This window comes from Microcaecilia unicolor, chromosome 11, assembly GCF_901765095.1.
Source record: "Microcaecilia unicolor chromosome 11, aMicUni1.1, whole genome shotgun sequence".
Lineage (NCBI taxonomy): Eukaryota > Metazoa > Chordata > Amphibia > Gymnophiona > Siphonopidae > Microcaecilia > Microcaecilia unicolor.
In genome coordinates, this window is record NC_044041.1 from 103091927 (window position 1) to 103115239 (window position 23313).

At 44.9% G+C, this 23313-nt stretch overlaps 1 protein-coding gene across 1 annotated transcript in view; it reads right to left on the reverse strand.

The window, feature by feature from the left end:
* Positions 1-2655: 2655 nt before the first annotated feature.
* LOC115480222 (tetraspanin-3-like) overlaps positions 2656-23313 on the reverse strand; it is a 41991-nt gene continuing 21333 nt past the window's right edge. Inside the window, exons 3-7 of the mRNA XM_030218734.1 lie at positions 22942-23016; positions 20921-21019; positions 10492-10644; positions 6832-6915; positions 2656-3732 (exon numbers count right to left, since the gene is read on the reverse strand). Coding sequence (XP_030074594.1) covers positions 3646-3732; positions 6832-6915; positions 10492-10644; positions 20921-21019; positions 22942-23016 — 498 coding nt within the window. The 3' untranslated portion in view covers positions 2656-3645. The remainder of the gene's footprint in view (positions 3733-6831; positions 6916-10491; positions 10645-20920; positions 21020-22941; positions 23017-23313) is intronic.

Below are 23313 nucleotides of genomic sequence, written 5' to 3' on the forward strand. Positions count from 1 at the left end.
CGACCCACCTCTCTCGCCTGCCCCCCCAAGCCACCCATGTCCAGCGACTCTCCTTTCCCCCGCCCCCCTGCAGTGTCCCTTCTCTCTCCCCTGCCGCCACCCATCTGGTCTCAGGACCCTCTCCCCATCTCCCTCTTCCCTGCTCCCCCTGCAGCCATCCATGTCCAGCTACCCTCCTCTTTTCCCCCTGCAGCCACCCATGTCCAGCGACCCTCCCCTCCCCTCGCCCCCTCCAGCCACCCATGTCCAGCAACCCTCCCCTCCCGCCCCCCCCTCTGCGCATCACCCAAGCCCCTACCCCCCCTCGGTGCATCACCCAAGCCCCTTCCCCTGGCGCATCACCCAAACCCCTCCCCCCCCCTCGGGCACATCAACCCCCCTCGCCACCCGCAGCCGCCAATACTAACGCTGTCCCTCCGCTGCTGCTTCTCCTGTTGAGCAGCAGCGGCCTGTACAAAAAGAAAAAAAAGCAAAAAAAATGATTTTAAACCTGAAACACAGCTCCGTAGATAGCCAGCTGGCATTGGCTGTTGTCTCTGCAGCCGCCCCTCCTCTCCCCTCTAACGTTGCTGCATTCCTCCGAGGTCTTCCCACAGGGGTAGTGACGTGCAGGGGAGAGGAGCAGCAGCTCCAGCGACATCAGCGAATGCCAAATAGCTGTCTGGATCAGTGTTTCAGGTTTAAAATTTTTTTTTCTTTTTTTTTTTCCCCCGGCCGCTGCTGCTCAACAGGAGAAGCAGAAGCAGCCAGACAGCGTTAGTATTGGCGTCTGTGGGTGGCGAGGGGGTTGATATGGCCGGGGGGGGGGGGGGCAGAGCATAGGCGTAGACTGGGGGGGGGGCGAGGGGGGGGCAATGCCCCCCCAAACGACGATGACGTGGACTGGCGCTAGAAGTGAAAAAAAAAAAAAAACAAGCAGGCACGCGCTCGTCTCCGTCCGCTTCGCTGCTTCCCTGCCCTCTCTGTCTGCGTCCCGCCCGAAAGGAAATGACATCAGAGGAAGGCGGGACACAGACAGAGAGGGCAGGGAAGCAGCGAAGCGGACGGAGACGAGCGTGTCTATCTACCCCCTCTCTTCCTACCCTCCGGCGCAGGCAGCACCAATCTTCTCTAAGTCTTTCTTAGTCTTTCCCGCATAGGTGGGAACAGGAACTTGAAGAGAAGGCTTCCGGGGTAGACCGAAGGCAGCGTGTACGTCGCTACCGCTGCCAGGAACACAGAAAGGCTGAAGAAGACTGCTGCCTGCACCGGAGGGAGGGAGGAAGAGAGGGGGTAAACGGAGTCACGATCCTGGACCTCGCCGGGGGGGGGGGAGCAGCAGAGGGAAGATGAATGGGACTTGGAGGGTGGAGAGCAGAGGGAAGGAGTAAGAGATGGATGGGACTGGGAGGGGTAGGTGGGGAGCAGAGGGAAGGACCAGGAATTGGATGGGACTGGGAGGGTGGGAAGCAGAGGGAAGGAGCAAGAGATGGATGGGACTGGGAGGGGTGGGTGGGGAGCAGAGGGAAGGACCAGGAATTGGATTGGACTGGACTGGGAAAGGAGGTCAGAGGGAAGGAACAGAAGATGGATGGGACTGGGAGGGGTGGGTGGGGAGCAGAGGGAAGGACCAGGAATTGGATTGGACTGGACTGGGAAAGGAGGTCAGAGGGAAGGAACAGAAGATGGATGGGACTGGGAGGGGTGGGAAGCAGAGGGAAGGACCAGGAATTGGATTGGACTGGACTGGGAAAGGAGGTCAGAGGGAAGGAACAGAAGATGGATGGGACTGGGAGGGGTGGGAAGCAGAGGGAAGGAGCAAGAGATGGATGGGACTGGGAGAAGTGAGTGGGGAGCAGAGGGAAGGACCAGGAATTGGATGGGACTGGGAGGGTGGGAAGCAGAGGGAAGGAGCAGGAGATGGATGGGACTGGGAGAGGTAGGTGGGGAGCAGAGGGAAGGACCAGGAATTGGATGGGACTGGGAGGGTGGGAAGCAGAGGGAAGGAGCAAGAGCTGGATGGGACTGGGAGGGGTGGGTGGGGAGCAGAGGGAAGGACCAGGAATTGGATGGGACTGGGAGGGTGGGAAGCAGAGGGAAGGAGCAGGAGATGGATGGGACTGGGAGGGGTGGGAAGCAGAGGGAAGGAGCAGGAGATGGATGGGACTGGGAGGGGTGGGAAGCAGAGGGAAGGAGCAAGAGATGGATGGGACTGGGAGGGGTGGGTGGGGAGCAGAGGGAAGGACCAGGAATTGGATTGGACTGGGAAATGAGGTGAGCAGGAGATGGAAGGGACTGGGAGGGGTGGGGAGCAGAGGGAAGCCTACTGGAAAGAAGACACTGCATAAAACAGAAGACACTGGGACCAAAGCGAATAGAAAAACTAAATGATCAACAAAGGTAAAAAAGTATTTTATTCAGAATATATTAATTGAAATGTGTCAGCTTTTTGAAATGTGCATCTGTGATATTTTGCCTGTAAATTTCAATTCCTTCCTCCATATTAGCATATCATTTGCATATGTATATATGCAAATGAATATGCTAATATGCTCCGCCCCATCCTTTGCCCCCCCAAATGAAACAGTCAAACTACGCCTATGGGGCACAGAGAGCTGATTCGTGGGCAGGGAGAGGAGTAGAGAAACACGTACTCCTCCCCCTGCCTGGCTCGTAGTGGTGTAGATCGATGTCTGCCCCGCCCTCGCGTGAAACGTGAAGACGTTGAGGGCGGAGTGATGCAATTGGTTGAGTGCCATTGCTCCGCCCTCGACGTCATCATGTTTGACGCGAGGGCGGGGCAAACACTCATGGGCAAACTTTGATCTACACCACCATGGATTAGAACGTTGGAGGTGCATTTTATATAGAGAGATATGGACTTTAGCAGGCTTAAAGTAAGGGGCGCAGGATTTACCCAGAGATAAAGAAATGAAGGTGAAAGCAGAGGGGAAAATTCAGCAAGAAGCATCACATAGCCAGGGTTATAGTCTTACAGGGTGGCCTGCTGAAGACCAAACAGCTGTAACGCCAACATATGACATGAGAAAAGGGAACTAGGCTCAGCACTAAAAACAAAAATCAGTGTAGAAGGGGGAAGTTTACTTACAATTTATATATAAATTTTACTTAGTACATACATGGATACTGTTGAATACAAATCAGTCACAATGCGTTTTCAATTGTGAAAAAAAAAATACTGTGGGGGAAGCTGAATAAGTGTGACCGATTATATAAATAATAAATAAGAAACCACCAAAGAAAGATACATTTGAAAATTTTTTTTAAAAAACCTCACATAGTTAATTCAGACCTTTAAAGTTGTATTAGAAATGAAGGCAGAGCAACACCTCAATGTGGAACCAGAGTGGCAAATGCAATATTCTTCAAACCCTGTAATACAAGGGAACAAAACAGCCACTATGTTCAAAGGACAAGAAAGAATTTTCAAAATTATGACAGTCTTTCAACTATTTTCTAAAAGGATAAAGGGAATTTGTCATCTTGCAAGAAGAGTCAATTTTAGGCTCATACAGCATTCTGAGTTCAAGTAAAGCAAAGAAGTCACTGGTCCCTTCTGTGTTCAGGGTGCACATTTTTAAAGCAGTCGTTCCTATTTGTCTGAAGATCAAGCCATGTTCGGGTGGGGGGGGGGGGGGGGGGGGGTCATGTGAATGTTGCAGAATCCAGAATTCTGTAGTCTTGGAATGGACGCTGGCCCATGAGGGCACCGTCACTAACTGCAGCCAGAACCTACAGCAAAAGCATACAAAAGGTTATCATTGAAATGTTAGTTTACGTGCGAGTGAAAAGGGGGTGTGGAAAAGTTACACATGTAGTTGCAGAATAAGGGCATATGTGCCTAAACGTATGCACGGGTAGTTGCATGTTTTAGTTGGTGCAAATTAAATCTAATTACTGCCAATTGCTTATTAAAAAGCCAATCTGCACTAATTAACTTATTCAATTAACTTGCACACACAAATTGGGCATGCACCCAAATTTGTGTGTGCATAATGCATAGCACCACATAGGGATATGTGCTACACAATGATATAGATAAAGAAAAAAAAACCGGTAGCTAACCTCTTTCTTGCAAATGTTTTTCTGAGGATAAATTCTAACCGCCACCTCATTAGGAGTTACGGGACCCATATAAGCTTGGTCAGGAATCTCGTTCCAAACTTTAGTGCCAAGGTATTTACTGTGGTCCTTCAGGTTCCACATCACATCCAATTTTCAGGTTATGCAAAAACACACTCAAAATCAGCTTGACTCTTTAAGGACATCCCAAAAACCAAACCAGCTTGTGGTCCTCAGTTACTGGAAGTTGTACCTCCTGATCTAGGGTTTACCCAGGCAGTACTAAAGCAGTGCTTTTCAATCTTGGTTGTGACCCCCATGACAGGGGCCAAATATATTGTGTGATCCCCTCAGGTACAGAATAATGATGCACCTCTGGGGAGCCCACCCAGGTCATGACCCCAAATATAAGTTTGTCACCTCATTTGGGGTCCAGACCCACAGTTTGAGCAGCTCTATATTAAAGTCAATAAAATCAACTGTCCTCAGTTCCTTTTTGGTAGTGGCAAATATTAGAGACCTGCAGAGCAACGGAGTTTGCGGGAATCCCATGGGAACAGCAGAAGTTCCAGCAGTGTTCCTGCAGGGAGGGAAGCAGTTCCTGCGGGGTTCCCGTGGAACTGTATGCTGCACTTGCGCCAGCTTCTCACCTACCAAGTACCAAGTTCTTTGAGAGCAGTCTCCTCCTCTTTGCTTTAACAGCACAGATGCGGAATGTCTCCATTTAGGAGGTGGTAGAGACACAAATGGTGACAGAATTCAAAAAGGCGAGGGATGAACACAGAGGATCTCCAATTAGAAAATGGAAGTTATAAAAAACCTAAACTTAAATGGCTGCATGTGTGTCGATGTGTTGAGTGATTCTTAGATGGCGATTCTTGCAGAGATGAACTAGGGCCGATACCAGGCAGATTTGAACGGTCTGTGTCTCATATATGGCAATCTGGTTTAGGATGAACTGGAAAGGGTTTAGACAGCGACTTTAATGGTTGGAACATGAGGACAGTGCTGGACAGGCTTTTACTGTCTGTGTCCCACAAATAGGCTGAAGTGAGCTTTGACAGCAACTCCAGCAGTTGGAACATAAGGATAGGGCTGGGTGGACTTCTATGGTCTATGTCCCAGAAACACCAAAGAAAGACCATAAATCAAGTACATAATATCATGTTCATTGTTGACTTAATCATGAATTGATAATGAGTGACTATTGGGCAGACTGGATGGACTGTTCAGGTTTTTATCTGCTGTCACTATGTAACTATTAATCCTCTCTGCTTCCAGGCTGATGCGCAGACCTCAGCTCTGACACAGGCACGAACATCAGATGTCATCTGACCTACTGGCACATGCATGTGGCAACCTCTTAGCACACTGTGCCAGTAAATCAGTCTTATGTACCATTAAATTCTTTGACTGAGTGGGGACAAGTTACATTCTTGCGAGGACAGGTGGGGATGGGTACGATTTCTGTCCCCGTGCAACTCTCTAGTAAACAGTAACAGAAAATTCTCTAAGAAGGGGAAGTGTGTGAGCTCTATTTGTGGAAAAAAGAAAGCAATTTGGAATAAGACATTAGTCTTCAATACCCAGAATTCATTAGAGTGGGTGAAAAGCAGGGGTCCCAACCATGTCTTTCTAGACAGGTATTCAAGCACAGATATCCTGAAATCTAACTTGCTAGGATCTCCTCACTACAGGTTTGGTAACCACACAATTAAAAAATAAAAACTTATATATTTTGTTGTGGTTTCTCTTTGATGCTTCATAACATAGTTGGTCTTAAAAAGATGGCTTCAAAATGGATAACGCACAAATGAACAATTGAAGACTCAAGAGCGTCAGCTTCAGTGGCTAACACCACTAAGCCATCTGAACATCGGGAAACTTCTGTATGAGAAGCATCCTCTGATCAAGCATCCTCACCAATATATCCATCAGATAAAGTATGAGGCTCTGCAATGTGGGAGAGTGACCAAGGATACCAAAGCCTGAGAAGATGTGTAACAGTAGAAATGTTTATTGAAGTATAAAGACTCGACACAACGTTGTGTTTCGGCCTTTAGGCCTGCATCAGGAGTCTTATTTATTCAAAAAACCTTCTTGAACAGAAATGATGAAAAATCTTCTTGAAGGGATAGTCTTTAAAAAGACCATTGTGGAATAAAGAGTGCTCGTATGTCATGTTGCCCTGAACGCTCATAGCGCAATGCTTAAATGCAACGCTGTGTCGAGTCTTTATACTTCAATAAACATTTCTACTATTATACATCTTCTCAGGCTTTGGTATCCTTGGTCGCTCTCCCACTTTTATTCTATTTTGTTGTTTTCCGTGGGGTGTTTTGAGTTCTCCGTCTTCTGGCGGATTCTCTTCCTGAAGCTCTGCAATGGCCATACCAACGTTTTCCCTGATGGTCTTAAATAAAGGACCTAGTGTACACATTCTTCTGTAGTGAAATCCAGATGCAGGACCAGTTCTGTAGCTCAGACTCTTTCACCACTGAGGATAAACGTCAGAGAAAACGCACCCTTCCAGCTCTTGGCCAGTGAGATTGCTCCAGAATGTTGGATTTTAAAGTGGAAGATGAAATCAGGGAAATGAGTAAAACAAAAAACGTATCCAGTCAAGGATTTCCAGCCCATTTAAAAAATGGAATGTGTTTACCTCTTCCACAAAATCAATTCTCTCTCTATATGCACTCAAAAGTTATCCCTAAACATACCCGCCTCACCTTCCCCCTGCCAAGCAAGCACAAAACCAGCAATACTCACCGCTAGAGCAATTGCAGTAATAGAGGACCAAAATAGAAACATGACAAACAATTTCAGTTGGTTCTGCAGCTTTCTCAGACAGCCCTGTAAAAAGAGGGAAAAAACAAATATGCATGCTATTGTTATGAAAGTGATTTAACATTACTAAATATCCAGACAATGGGAAACGTTTTGGAATTAAAGGAGGCAAATATGACAATTTAATTAGACTGCTTAACGCAGATGTAGAACTGCCCCCAGATACTCAAGCATTTTCTTTCCCCTTCTTCCAAATTATCACTACGAGAAAGCTGCTAGAAGGCTCAAGTATAACCAAATCATTGTCCCAATTTCTTCTAAAAACAGGTCATTTTTCCTCCCAATGTTTGGAGCAGCACATTCCAGCAGCTGTCTGTTCCCTCCCTGGTGACCAATTCTCCTGATGGGCAGTATGACAGATGTTAGAGGGACAGTGAATGGTTAGAAACTTAAATTAAATCCCCAAAATGACAGAAAATGTTAAAGGTCCTCTCATTGGTTAGTATCAGTATAAAGGTACTGCAGGTCATGCACTGGGAAAGAGAATTAGTTTATTAAATCTTGATATACCGCTGTTGCAACAATGTTTGTCACAGCAGTTTACGTATACTAAAATAACAAAAACAAATGAATGCCATAATTTTATAGGACAGGCTCAAACATACCAAAAGGCCATTCATACAAGAAGGAATCACCGAGATGCCGCCCAGGGACCATGCGCATGCAGTATGCCATGCTCAATGCCAAGCCATGACTAGGTCATGGCCAAAGGCAAGGCAGGAAAAAATGCATTTTTAAAAGCGACTTAAAATTTCACAAATGAAGGTTCCTCTCCTAACAACAGGGGGGGGGGGGGGGGGGGCTGTTCCAGAGTTAAGGGGACAGAAAGAAAAACAGAGAGAACCTTGTCGATTCATAGTGAGCTATTTAAAGCTTTCAAACAGGTAGAAAAAGCGACGGCCAAGCCAGAAGGATGCTTGGGTGCATAAAGAGAGGCATGACCAGCAGGAAAAAGGAGGCGATAGTGCCATTGTATAAGTCTCTGGTGAGGCCTCACTTTGAGTACTGCGTGCAGTTCTGGAGACTGCACCTACGGAAAGATATAAACAGGATGGCGTCGAGTCCAGAGGGCGGCTACAAAATTAGTAAGTGTCTTGAATGCAAAAATTATAGGTCTACACATTTTGGGATCCATTTGTTAAAGTAGCCATGGAGAACCGGCTCCCAAAATTCTTAAAAACTTAAACGGCTCTCGAGAGCCTGTGAGAGCCTGCTCCAGCACACCACTATGTCCCAGAAACACCAAAGAAAGACCATAATCAAGCAAAAGTATATAAAATGGAAAGGAACTCAGATGTAAAATAGGACTGGTACAATACTCCACAAAAAATATAATAAAAAGAAAATGTAATTACATAGGCATGAGTCGCACAAATCATTTGACACCCGCAGGCCAAACACCTGGGTGAAAAAAAATTTGTTTTTAGTTTGTTTGGTTTTTTTTAATTTGATAAATGTCAACTCACTATGAATAGGATGTGTGGGGGTGGGGGAAGAAGCCATTCCACAGTTTAGGCGTGAGATAATAAACAGCAGGAATGTCTAGTAGTTTCCAAGTGGGCCTGCTTGGGTACAGAAGTACGATCCAGTGGGCACCTAAACATCTGAGAGGTCTGGTGGGGGTGTAGGGAATTGTGAGAGATGCCAGGAATAGCATCAGACCAGAATAGTAAGTGGTATAGGCCAGGCAGAGTATCTTAAAGTAGATGCAGTAAAGGAACGGAAGCCAATGAAGGTGAATGAATAAAAGGAGCAATATGGTCACTAGCGAGTTCCATCTAGAATTCTCTAAAACATTTCAAAATAGGACTCATTGCATGTTCCTGGATGTGTGTTTTACTCCTTGGAAGGACAGACAGAATACTCCAGTCTAGCTGATACCAGATATTTTAAAACAAAAGAAAACACATTTTTTTTTGATCAGAGACATCAAGATCTTGGCTTTAGCAGAATGCAAGAAACCACAGCATTTATGAAAGGAGAACTATATTAAAAAAAAAAAAAATAGTTCCAGATTCAAGAAATACTACTACTACTACTTAACATTTCTAGAGCGCTACTAGGGTTACGCAGCGCTGTACAATTTAACATAGAGGGACAGTCCCTGCTCAAGGAGCTTACAATCCAAAAGACAAGTGAACAGTCAGTCCCGAAAGGGGCAGTCAAATTGGGGCAGTCTGGATTACTGAACGGTAAGAGTTGCCGAACGCAACATTGAAGAGGTGGGCTTTAAGCAAAGACTTGAAGATGGGCAGGGAGGGGGCTTGGCATAAGGGCTCAGGAAGGTTGTTCCAAGCATAGGGTGAGGCAAGGCAGAATGAGCGGAGCCTGGAGTTGGCGGTGGTAGAGAAGGGTACTGAGAGGAGGGATTTGTCCTGTGAACGGAGGTTTCGGGTGGGAACGTAAGGGGAGATGAGGGTAGAAAGGTAGTGAGGGGCGGCAGACTGAGTGCATTTGTAGGTAAGAAGGAGAAGCTTGAATTGAATGCGGTATCTGATTGGAAGCCAGTGAAGTGACCTGAGGAGAGGGGTGATATATCGGTTCTAGCGGAATATAAGACGTGCAGCAGAGTTCTGAACAGATTGAAGGGGGGATAGATGGCTAAGTGGGAGGCCGGTGAGGAGTAAGTTGCAGTAGTCAAGGCGAGAGGTAATGAGAGCGTGGACGAGAGTTCGGGTGGTGTGTTCAGAGAGGAAAGGGTGAATTTTGCTGATGTTAAACAGGAAGAAGCGACAGGTCTTGGCTATCTGCTGGATATGCGCAGAGGAGAGGGAGGAGTCAAAGATGACTCCGAGGTTGCGGGCAGATAAGACGGAGAGGATGAGGGTCTTATCAACTGAGATAGAAAGTGGAGGAAGAGGAGAAGTGGGTTTTGGTGGAAAGACGATGAGCTCGGTCTTGGACATGTTCAGTTTCAGGTGGCGGTTGGACATCCAGGCAGCAATGTCAGATAAGCAGGCTGATACCTTTGCCTGGGTCTCCGCGGTGATGTCTGGTGTGGAGAGATACAGCTGGGTGTCATCAGCATAGAGATGATACTGGAAACCATGATATGAGATCAGGGAGCCCAGGGAAGAGGTGTAGATTGAGAAGAGAAGGGGTCCAAGGACAGATCCCTGGGGAACACCAACAGATAGCGGGATGGGGGTGGAGGAAAATCCATGAGAGTGAACTCTGAAGGTGCGGTGGGAGAGATAGGAGGAGAACCAGGAGAGGACAGAGCCCTGGAACCCAAATGAGGACAGTGTGGCAAGAAGTAAGTCATGATTGACCGTGTCAAAAGCGGCGGATAGATCGAGGAGGATGAGGATGGAGTAGTGGCCTCTGGATTTGGCAAGGAACAGGTCATTCCAGACTTTAGAGAGTGCTGTTTCTGTCGAGTGTAGAGGGCGAAAACGGATTGAAGTGGATCGAGAATGGCATGAGAGGAGAGAAAATCAAGGCAGCGGCTGTGAACAGCATGCTCAAGTATTTTGGAGAGGAAGGGTAGGAGGGAGATGGGGCGGTAGTTGGAGGGACAGGTAGGGTCAAGTGATGGTTTTTTGAGGAGAGGTGTGACTACAGCGTGCTTGAAAGCAATACCTTTTGATAAAGCAGATCTGGCTGGATTACATCCCCAAAACAGGTAGTATCCATACTCTTGCAGCAGCTCACCGGTACATTGGTACTACCAGAGTGAATGAACCATGAAGTGGTTTGCCAATCAGTGTAGGAATCTACACCACAACACTTTAGCTGGAAGAAAAAAAAAATCAGGCAAAAACTTTAGACTTCAGCGTTTTAAAATTAATTCTTGCACTAAACTGGTTGGGGGGGAAGGGAATGTTGAACAAGTATTACGAGAAAGGCTTTTGACGTTCCAAAAGAATTAAACTTAGCAAGTTCTCAAAAGATTTAAATGGACTCTTCTAGACACATTTGAGAGAACACAGACCATAGTGAATGCATTGTATGCAAACATTCAAGGCAGCATGGGACAAATATAGTGGATCTCTGAGGGAGAGGAAGGGACCATAGTGTTTACTAGTTAGTACAGATGGATCGACCATCATTTTCCTTGTTTCTGTCCTTGCTGTTCTGTGCTCTGAGATGCTTGCAACCATGTTTGATATACTTCTTTGAGGTCAATGATATGGTGAAACATGGCCCGTATTGAGAGTAGAGAATGACACAGGGACAAAGTCTGTCCCTGCAGGTTCCGTTTCTGTCCTCGCCCTGTCCTCACAGGTCCCCTCTCCGTCCCCCATGGGCTCTGTCCTCATCTGCAGAAGCCTCGAATAATTATGATTTTATATTTAAAATCTTTTTATTGAAGTATAAAAAGAACAATATGCTGTGCAACTATTGTGTAGAAATTACAAATAGGAAACAATAACAGTGAGCAACTATAATAACCCTCCTCACCACCACCCTCTACCCTTCCCCAACCCCAGCAATAGCTGATTTCTACTACCCCCAGGAATTCTAATCCACTCATTTAAAATGTCCACAGGTACAAAATACAACCCGTTCTGTATGCCCAGGAGGGGAGAAATATGCCCTATGAAGCACTGTCTAGCTCTTCTGTCTTCCACAATCCTTCCTTCAATAGAAGAAGATCTCTTCTTAGAAGATGTGCTGATAGCAGAATGTACAGCATCCCCCATGCAAATTTTGCTAGTTGTGGCCAGCAAGTTTGCTTGTTTTTCCAAAACATCAAAATATTGTCTGCATCACTCAAACATAAGTAACAGTCCAGTTCATTAACAGGCTTCAAAGTAGAAAATGACATAGGGACAAAGGTTGTCCCTGTTTTGTGGGCTCTGTCCCCATCCCCGCGGTTATTGCGGGTCCTCGTGTCATTCTCTAATTGAGAGCCTAAACACTGTTCCTCCACTGCTTAGTGTTATGCATTCTAAGGAAGGCAATTTTAAAAGCCATTTCCATGGCTCAAACAGCACATTATCCATAGACATGAGCTTCTATAAAATTAGATAAAATCAGACAGTATATTGGGCTTGATGGATCTTTAGTATAACCCAGTATGTGTGTAGTGCCATTTTGACAAGATCTGACAAACATTCTATGACTTGAGCTTCAGCCAATTTTTTCACAAAGTGCATATAATTTATGATTTAGCATGAACATTTCCTTAATGAATTTATATTTAATGGATTTTCTGCTATAACTTTTTTGTTTGGCAATGTGAATTTCTAGTTTTCCTAAGTTTTCTAAAGTATATATTTTTGTATTCTCTCATTAAAAAATGAAAAAAAATGAGACTGAAAAGTATGTCTAAAAAATTTGATTTATACAGGATTATCTTTTTCTTGCCACTCAATATTCCTTTACATAAGAACTGCACTCCAGACCAAGCCCAAATGAAAAAGTTTATATTTCTTCTACATTTTTAAAAAACCCAGGATTTCGTTCTTGGGTCAGGTCTTCTGCTCACAACACCTGGAGAGGGAGGTGAAAGCCCACCCATCATATAAGAGCGACATCTAGTAGCCAGATTAAGAGCCCATCATTTATCACTTAAGACTTGATATACCGCGCCAAGTCTAGAGAAGGTCTAGGTCAGGGGTTGGCAACCTGCAGCCCACTGCTGAATTTTAGGCAGATCATGGGAAGTATACACAGAAAACATCATTAACCAGAGTTACGGTTATTATAAATACTGTAAAATATTTTCAGAATAGCCACTCCAGCAGTTTATTTTTCATCATTTAAATTTTTACTTATCACATGTAGTCTAGAGAGCTCTGCGCATTTACGGTTTTGACATTATGTAATGTTGCAGCCCTCTAGAGGTAGTACTGACATTCATGCAACCCTTTGTGTATAAAGATTGCCCACCCCTAGTCTAGGCAAAAAGAACGCCAAAGTCCAAGGGATAGCAATAAGAAACAATGCAAAGAAACATAACATTCACTCGAGACCCTAGTGAGTTTGCATCAAAATCTTAACATTTCTTATAGAAGGCATCTGCATTAATAGCAACAGGAAGCTAATTCCACAACTGAAAGAAATCTCGGTGAACCTGAAGATGTACTGAGCCAAATCAACAAATTAAACAGTAGTAAATCACCTGGAGGACCAGAGGGCATGCATCCTAGAGTACTGAAAGAACTCACACATGAAATTGCTTATCTGCTGTTAGTGATATGTCACCTGTCGTTAAGCTCATTCATAGTACCTGAAGATTGGAGAATGGCCAATGTAACAGATTTTTTAAAAGCGTTCCAGGGGTGATCCAGGAAATTACAGATTGGTAAACCCGTCAGTGCTGGGCAAAATAGTGGAAACTATTATTATAAAGGATAAAATTAAGGACATAAACATGGCTTAATGGCACACAGTCAGCATGAATTCAGCCAAGAGAAGTCTTGCCTCACCAATTTCTTTAAAGTCATGAATAAACATGTGGATAAAGGTGAGCTAGGTGGTGTACTGTATCTAGATTTTTAGAAAGCTTTTGACAAAGTTCCTCAAGAGACTCCTCAAGCCTCATAAGATAGGAGGCAATGTTCTAGGGTAAGGCTAAAGGGCCATTTTTCTCAATGGAGGAGGGTGATAAGGGAGTGCCACAGAGGGTGATAAGGGAGTGCCATAGGGATCTGTACTGGGACCAGTGTTATTTAACATTTATAAATGATCTTGAAATTGGGATGACAAGCGAGGTGATTAAATTTGCAGACGACATTATATTTCAGACATTTAAATGAAAAATTCCTAGGGGAACAAGTTCGCATTTATCCTGATTTAAACAAAGATACTCAAGTGCGGAGACAAGAATTTATGAGTCTTAGGCCTAGAACCCTTGCTTTAGGGGATTTAAATGTGTTAAAATTTCCATGTCAATGCATTATATCTTTAGATTCTGTTACATATATGTTTGTTGACCCTCAAAAAATGAAAGTTTTTATTAGTGCTAGAGAAAGTAGTTGAACTCCAAACCAGAAAGTTCAATAGGTTGGTAACGCTGACATTCGGCTGTGAGCGGTTTGCACGGTACCGCTCTTAGATTTAAAGTTTTCCTTTTTGAATTTTATTCCTTGTTTCTTGTCCAGAACCTAGAATTTGTGGTCTAAAAGTGTTGTATTATTTCCTTTGTTTTATATAATTGCTTGAAATTTATGTTTCCTTTTCTTGACATTTAAGTTGTTTGACTAAATGTAATTTAAATGCAATAAAAATATAAATAAAAAAAAATTTGCAGACGACCCAAAACTATTCAAAGTTGTTAAAACACATGCGGACTGTGAAATCTTGCAAGAAGACCTTAGGAAACTGGAAGGCTGGGCATCCAAATGGCAGATGAAATTTAATGTGGACAAATGCAAAGTAATACACATTGGGGAATAATAATCTTAATCATAGTTACCTGATGCTAGGGTCCACCTTGGAGTCAGTATCCAAGAAAAAGATCTAGGTGTCATTGTAGACAACATGCTGACATATTCTGCCCAGTGTGTGGTGGTGGCCAAAAAAGCCAACAGAATGCTAGGAATTATTAGGAAAGGGATGGCAAATAAGAACAAGAATACTATAATGCCTTTATATCGCTCCATGGTGTGACCACATCTTGAGTATTGCATTCAATTCTGGTCGCTGTATCTCCAAAGAGATATAGTAGAATTAGAAAAGGTTCAAAGAAGAGCGACCAGAATGATAAAGGAGTGGAACTCCTCTCATATGAGGAAAGGCTAAAGCAGGGGTATAGCTGCAGGTGGGCTTGGGTGGACCTGGCGGCTCAGGCCCACCTAGTCTTTGTCCCTTCAATCGGTGAAGGGCTAGTAGGCTGCACTTTCAATTCAGGCACATAGATGGTACAGCCAGAAGCAAACAACAGCAGTCCTCTGCTCCTACCTGCCTAATTTTTATTGCCTGCAGCCTTGCAGTGCCTCAAACGGGAGGACCTGCTGTCCTGCTCCAGTACTCGCCACGGCAATACCTCTCTGCAGCTCTCTCAGTCTCACGTGGCACCTGCCATGCCTCCCTCCCCATGCCACTGCAGCACACACAACAGAATCTGCAGCAGCTCGTCTTCCGGGCCGGGTCTCCTCTGCAGTACCGTGCCTGTGTCAGCACTGAACTCCTCTAGGACCCGGACTCCCTCAGCTAGAGAAGTTCGATTGGACCCTCAGTGATCACCCTTCAGCCCCAGGCCTCAACACTGTCCCATAACCACAACAGGCACACACTGCAAGGAGAAAGTACCAGTGGCGTAGCTACGTGGGGCCTGGGCCCCCGTAGATTTGGCCCTGGCCCCCCTAGTGACGATCCCCTTGAACTCCCCTCCCGCCACCAACCCTCCCCCACCGCCGCATCTGATACCACGTTTGCTGCAGCCGAAGAGAGTCTTCTTTAGTTCAGCACCCGAGTAGCGCCTTCGTTCAAGGAAGTTCCTGCTGTGATCAGCTGTTTGACGCCTTATGTCCCTAGGATCAAAGTCCACTGCACTAACCACTAGGCTAACTCCTCCACTTGCTCTCAATTGAAAACTTTTGCACAGTTTTGCAAAGCATTATATTTCCCTATTTTGATTATTGTAATGCTCTCTTACTTGGTTTACCAGCTTATGCCCTTCAGACTGATTGCCCAAAATTCTGTAGCACATTTGCTAACTTATGTATCAAAAACTGAACATATTACACCGATGTTGGTATGGTTACACCGACTACCAATATCAGAAAGAACTGAGTTCAAAGCCTTAACATTGATTTTTAAGACTCTAAACAATGCTGCTCCATCTGTACTATGATCTACTTTGAGGATTTATAAAAAAAATCCAGGATCCCAACAAAATGGGACTTATGGGATAGGAATTGATGTCTCAGGTACTGATCCTGTAGTACGGTTTTGTCTCCATGTTAAAACATCCAATATGAACCCTACAAAGTCATGGTCTCAAGGCTCCTTTAAGTCAAGTAATGTTCCTGTTAAAATATTTAATGTAACTACTTTAAAAGACAATCTTTTTAGAAACAGGCTATGGAGGACACGAACAGTTGGTTAGATTGCGTTAGATATACCACTCATTCCTTAAACCTGACAAACGTGACATACGAGGGTCTTTTGATGATCGTGTCTATATTGATGATGTAGGAGTCCCGGGGGGGGGGGGGGGGGGGGGGGGTTGCTAGATGAGTTTAAAGCTAGAAACCAGATTGCTGCAGGAATTGAATTCTCACTGTTTTGGTGGTCAACTATAAATAAAAATGTTGATTGGATTAGTTATATATATTATCAACAATGTTTTATCAATTACACTAGAGATGCTGTCCAAGGTATTGCTTCACAACTTGATACTACATTATGGATGGCCAATGCATTTGGAAAATGGGAAAAACTATTTTGTCTGGTTTAACCACTATTATTATTATTATTGTCATCGCTATTTTTGTTTTATTTGGCTGTTGTATTATACCATGTGTACGTAGTTTAGTGCAACACCTTATTGAAGCTGCGTTAAGAAAATGACTGTAGAACCTTCTTATGTATTGTACGAGCACTTAAGTTAGAATTATGATATCTCTGTATAATCTAGCTAACATCTATTCAACAATTGCACACTCGTAGATAATTAAAGATGTTGTTCACCTGTATTTTAAACATTTTAAATATTTAGTTTAGGTATACTATAGCACTAATGTATTAGGAACATCCAGATATGTGCCTGACTGTGTTAGTTGTTTCTGCCCACCTTGTTTATTCTGGCTCTGTACATTTAAATTTGTCCGGCCACTGTTGCCAACCATTCTTGTGATTCACCTTTGTGAAGGGTTATACGTCATTCATGCAGGAAACTGAACTCGCCATATTGATTGCTCATGAGGTAGTATGGCGACGACAGGTAAGTTAGGTTCCGATTCCCATCCTGCTTATGGGACTTGAGTGGCCTACAACCTAAGATAGCCTACTACCGGGGCACTAATACCGTATCTTATTAACCAATATGGTGACTGGTACAGTCCAGTACAGAAACAAAGGCGAGACACAGAGCCTAGGTGCAGGACTAGGCTGTGGTTCATGTTTCCGGCAACTTATAAGTCGTAACCTTTTAGCAAACACACAACAAAAATTGGGTTTCTTTGCATAGCCAGAGGGAACAAGGTCCACTTCCCAAATTCAATGTGAAGCCCTTCCAGGAAGGCCTTCAAGGGGGAGAAATGAAGAAATAGCAGCACAGTTATGGATCAAGGGATGTTGTTAAAGGTGAAGGCTGACCAAACTAACAGACATGACTGTAGTTAGAACGGTATGTGCACGGGAGTTCAGGAAAAAGAACATGAGGTAATAGACAAGTAGTAGGTAGTTTTTGGCTGTAGAACACAAGAGAAAAAGTTGATGTGAAAAGAATGAAGTAATGTCTTATGAAAGGGCTTTGTGTAGAAACATTATACAAGTAGCAGCATGATTAGTGAATGTTTTGAGACAGTCTCAGCCAATACTTTTGTATAAGCAGAACTGTACTCCTATGGGAATTTATTTTAATTCTGTATGCTCTATTGGTAAGTTAATAAATTACTTTTCTCATACGTTACCTGGCCTTGGTCTTATCATTCCAATCTTTTCCCGGGATGTATGAATACTGGGATGGTGGTAAAAATGCCATGAGTGGGAAAGTGCGGGGTACAAATGTAACAACAAAAACAAAAAAAGACCTACATCTTTATTACACTGCGTAAAACTGATACACTAGAAGATAGCTGAAGACATTCCTATTTTGCCTACTGATGGTTAACTGTGGGCTTATTACATTTATTTTCTATGGGTGTTGATTGCCAATATATAGACAGATATAAATTCTCAAAAGTGAGAAATTTCAATTACCAACCTAAAAATAAAATCATTTATCTTACCTTTATCATCTGGTGATTTTATCTTGTGCTCCCGTCACAGTTACATAGTAACATAGTAGATGACGGCAGAAAGAGACCTGCACGGTCCATCCAGTCTGCCCAAGAAGATAAATTCATATGTGCTACTTTTTTATTTGTACTGTCCTCTTCAGTGCACAGACCGTATAAGTCTGCCCAGCACTATCCCTGCCTCCCACCACTGGCTCTGGCACAGACCGTATAAGTCTGCCCAGCACTATCCCTGCCTCCCACCACTGGCTCTGGCACAGACCGTATAAGTCTGCCCAGCACTAGTCTCGCCTCCCAAACACCAGCCCCAGCACAGACCGTATACAGTGGTGGAAATAAGTATTTGATCCCTTGCTGATTTTGTAAGTTTGCCCACTGACAAAGACATGAGCAGCCCATAATTGAAGGGTAGGTTATTGGTAACAGTGAGAGATAGCACATCACAAATTAAATCCGGAAAATCACATTGTGGAAAGTATATGAATTTATTTGCATTCTGCAGAGGGAAATAAGTATTTAATCCCTCTGGCAAACAAGACTTAATACTTGGTGGCAAAACCCTTGTTGGCAAGCACAGCGGTCAGACGTCTTCTGTAGTTGATGATGAGGTTTGCACACATGTCAGGAGGAATTTTGGTCCACTCCTCTTTGCAGATCATCTCTAATCATTAAGAGTTCTGGGCTGTCGCTTGGCAACTCGCAGCTTCAGCTCCCTCCATAAGTTTTCAATGGGATTAAGGTCTGGTGACTGGCTAGGCCACTCCATGACCCTAATGTGCTTCTTCCTGAGCCACTCCTTTGTTGCCTTGGCTGTATGTTTTGGGTCATTGTCGTGCTGGAAGACCCAGCCACGACCCATTTTTAAGGCCCTGGCGGAGGGAAGGAGGTTGTCACTCAGAATTGTACGGTACATGGCCCCATCCATTCTCCCATTGATGCGGTGAAGTAGTCCTGTGCCCTTAGCAGAGAAACACCCCCAAAACATAACATTTCCACCTCCATGCTTGACAGTGGGGACGGTGTTCTTTGGGTCATAGGCAGCATTTCTCTTCCTCCAAACACGGCGAGTTGAGTTCATGCCAAAGAGCTCAATTTTTGTCTCATCTGACCACAGCACCTTCTCCCAATCACTCTCGGCATCATCCAGGTGTTCACTGGCAAACTTCAGACGGGCCGTCACATGTGCCTTCCGGAGCAGGGGGACCTTGCGGGCACTGCAGGATTGCAATCCGTTATGTCGTAATGTGTTACCAATGGTTTTCGTGGTGACAGTGGTCCCAGCTGCCTTGAGATCATTGACAAGTTCCCCCCTTGTAGTTGTAGGCTGATTTCTAACCTTCCTCATGATCAAGGATACCCCACGAGGTGAGATTTTGCGTGGAGCCCCAGATCTTTGTCGATTGACAGTCATTTTGTACTTCTTCCATTTTCTTACTATGGCACCAACAGTTGTCTCCTTCTCGCCCAGCGTCTTACTGATGGTTTTGTAGCCCATTCCAGCCTTGTGCAGGTGTATGATCTTGTCCCTGACATCCTTAGACAGCTCCTTGCTCTTGGCCATTTTGTAGAGGTTAGAGTCTGACTGATTCACTGAGTCTGTGGACAGGTGTCTTTCATACAGGTGACCATTGCCGACAGCTGTCTGTCATGCAGGTAACGAGTTGATTTGGAGCATCTACCTGGTCTGTAGGGGCCAGATCTCTTACTGGTTGGTGGGGGATCAAATACTTATTTCCCTCTGCAGAATGCAAATAAATTCATATACTTTCCACAATGTGATTTTCCGGATTTAATTTGTGATGTGCTATCTCTCACTGTTACCAATAACCTACCCTTCAATTATGGGCTGCTCATGTCTTTGTCAGTGGGCAAACTTACAAAATCAGCAAGGGATCAAATACTTATTTCCACCACTGTATGTCTGTCCAGCACTAGCCCCGCCTCCCAACCACCAGCACCAGTTCTGTGCTCTGAATTCTGTTTCCAAGGCCTCCCTGTCTTCACTATTTCTTCCCCCCCCCCTTCACTTCCTGCCTTATATCCATATTTCATATTCACCTTTCTTCCTCCTTCTCAAATCTAGTTTCCATCTCCTCCCATCTCCCTTCCCCTCCTCTCCATGGGCAACATCTAATATACAAACCCACTTGAGACAACGATTTGGTATGAGTCTCCTCCCCCCCAGCATATTTTTTTCTGCTGCTCCCCCCCCCCCCTCCCCAGCATCTCCTCTATCCAACCCCCCCCCCCCCCCCCCCCGGCAGCTTTTGTCCTTCGGCCACCCTCGCATTCGCCAGCATCTCATTCCCCCTCCCCATCCTTCAAACTTGCTTGTACAGATGACAGCTCTAGCTACATGCTGCTTCGCTCTAGCGTCCTGCCTGCAGGAAACAGGAAGTTTGTCAAAGGAGAGGACACTAGCGAAGGAGGGCTCCAGCTAGAGAGAAGCATGTGCTTAGCACTGCCATCTGTATGGGTAAGTTCAGACAGCTACCAGGGGGAGAGGGAATGTGATTAATGCATTAACATTTTAAAAAATTGATCGCATTAAAAACGTGCAGCCCTAAAATAAAGCTATTCTCCCCCATAACCACCAAGCAAGCCATAGAAGCAGCAGGGACCGATAAACTGTTAGAAGAGTGAAGTAATCTCCCAGAAAAATAAAGGGCAAATCTTGGATGCCAGATAAGGAGGGGTCTTACTCTGTACCAACGTCATAATCACCCATGATAGTAGGGTTCCAGCAGAAACTCTAGTGTGGTGCCTCTGGTCAGGTATCCCTGCTACAGTGACAGGGCTAAGTGAATTGGAACAAGATACAATAAGGGGAAAGAATCCTTTGATAGTTGCAAATGAAGGCTCATAGTGGCCAGTTCCAGCTGGAAGCATAAAGGAGCAAGAGGCAGTGGCCAACCCCCTCTTCCAAGTGAAAAAGTAATTCTACCATTTTATATTATGGCAAAGTAGAAAACTTAAAATATCCTCAAATGGCCTATGTCTTCCTTGGATTCTTTATTGCTTCAAATGACTTATTCAGCCCAACAAAAGATTTAATGATGGTATACATGAGATTTTGAGACTACAGATTATTTTTTTAGGTCCCTCGTGACCAACATGTACCCCTCCCCAAAGAGAGAGAAAAATAGAAACATTACCTGTTTTTGTAGTGTGTCCACTGCTCTGCTGCCATCATCATAATCACTTCCATTGTACTGGCCAAACACCTTACCCACTGTGCTCAGCTCATATTCAATCTGAAATGCATGAAATGGAACTTCTGTTGTCATTACCTTCTATTACCATCAGGGTAAGGATTAGAGAGATGTGTGCTGTGTCTCTGACCCGACGACTCCACTCTGAGCACCTAGTGAGCCCATCTTCCTGTTCCTCCCCTACTGACCCCCCCCCCCCCCCCCATCCAGGGCTATCACCAGGCTAAACAATTCCCCAGGCAGTCTTGGATAGGGGAAGGACCCCTCCAATGTGTTAGCTCAGGCTTGTCCAAGTTTCAGTCTTTGAAGGCCGCAAACAGATCAGATTGTCGGGATATCCATAATCAATATGCAAGAGAAATATGTAAACAAGGGAGGCAGTATGCATGCATGCATGGAAAAATCAGTCACCAGTGGGCCTTTCAGCATCCCAGCACACACTGGATACTAGAACTGCATCTTTTAAAAGGCATGCTTGCTGCTGTCTTGACTGTTCCAGTGGTTCACAGGGCCAGTCTTAGCAATTGCGGTGCCCTGTGCAGACCAGTTCAGTGGGGGGGGGGGGGGGGGGGGGGGGCTCCCCTCCCTCCACCATAAGCCATAATTTATCAGAGTGTAAAAGGAGATTTAGAGCTCTCAGAACCCCACACCTTGGTATGCCTCCACCACATTTCAGTAGAGAGCGGCAGACAGTAGCAGCAATTTTCATATCCCATCAGCTGCTAAGCTCAGGGCTTCCTCGCTGCTGCGTCTCGCCCTTGTGGAAGCAGGAAGTGACAGCAAAAGGGACGCAGCAGCAAGAAGGCTCTGGGCTTGGCAGCTAATGGGATATGAAAAATTGCTGCCGCATGCTCTTTACTGAAATGTAGATGCATATTAAAGGTATGGAGCAGAGAGGTGTTCCGAGACAGGAGCACAAACATGCCAGAGATGCAGGCCCCTAAGAGCACAGGGCCCTGTGTGACAGCTCCTGTTGCCCCTGGCTAAGACCGGCCCTAGTGGTGCACTGCCATTCTCTTCTCACCCTCCCCCCACCCAAAACAATTCTGTATTTTCTTTGGGTTCCCATGGTGGTAGGGTGCTGGTGAGGAAAGAAGATAGAAGCTGGACATCTTGGAGGGAGGGAAGGGGGAAAAGCTGGACTACAGGTGGGGCAGGCTAGGTTGTGGGGAGGGGGGGGGGGGACGAATGGCTGATTGTTCACCTAGGGCTGATCCTGACCTGTTCATACACAGTCCAGCAGTTCTCAACCAGTGTGTCATGGGTACGGCACACACAGCCGTTTTTTTTTTTTAATTTGAAAAATTTTATAGCATTGTCTCTTCTTTTCCCTTCCCTTCTGCCCCGGTCCAACTTATCTCCTCAGCCCTCCCGCAAACCCCTAGACTTCCTGCCCTTCTCCCCTCAATCCCTTCCCTCACACCTCCGTGTGCAGCACTTCTCCCTCATTCTTCCCTGCTCTGGTCTGACAAACCTCATTTCTTTGCCATCAGAGGCAACCAACATATGCTGCCTGAACCAACTCAGAGCTTTTCCACTGCCTCACGCCTCGCATAAACAGGATGTTTCGTCAGAGGCATGGGGTGCACAGAGGAAAAGCTTCAGGTCAGCTCAGGCAGCATATGCTGCTGCCCCTGATGGCAAAGAAATGAGGTTTGCAGGACTGGGGCGGGGAGGAATTCAGATTCCCCCATCTGACAGGAATGGCATTGTAATACCTGAGGAAGGGAATAAAACTGCTGCTACTAAGCTGTTGATTCCCATATGTCTCAAGAGAGATAGTATTCTTCCAGCCCTCAGGCTATAATGGGGTTCTGCACAGCCTGTTGAAGTAATGGGGGGAGGAACGCCCCCCCCCCCCCAAAAAAAAAAAAAAAAAAAAACTTAAATAAATAAAATCTTTGTATGGCTCAGTCTCCAAAGTGTATTAGAAACAAGTCACCAGGCCAACTATAAACACTTACTCTGTTGACAGAGAGGTAGGACATGACAGCTGCAGAAACTTCTAGACAAAGGACAACAATGATGAAGAACAGGAACTACAAAATAAGACAGTAACAAAAGGCAATCAGAACAGAGATAAACACATCTTTGTAAAATATATACACATGTACAGCAACTTAAAACCACTTTTCATATTTATTTTTTATTTGGATTTACCACCTTTTTCTGTCTTAAAAATAGAAATATTGGGTCAAACTGGCTTACCCACACCTGTTTGCAGCTGACATTTTAATCAGCTGGATCTAGAATTTTAGACTCCATGTACTGCTCTGTAATCTCACAGGCAGTGGCGTAGCTAGGACTGAATGGATCCCAGGTGGAAAACTTAAGAT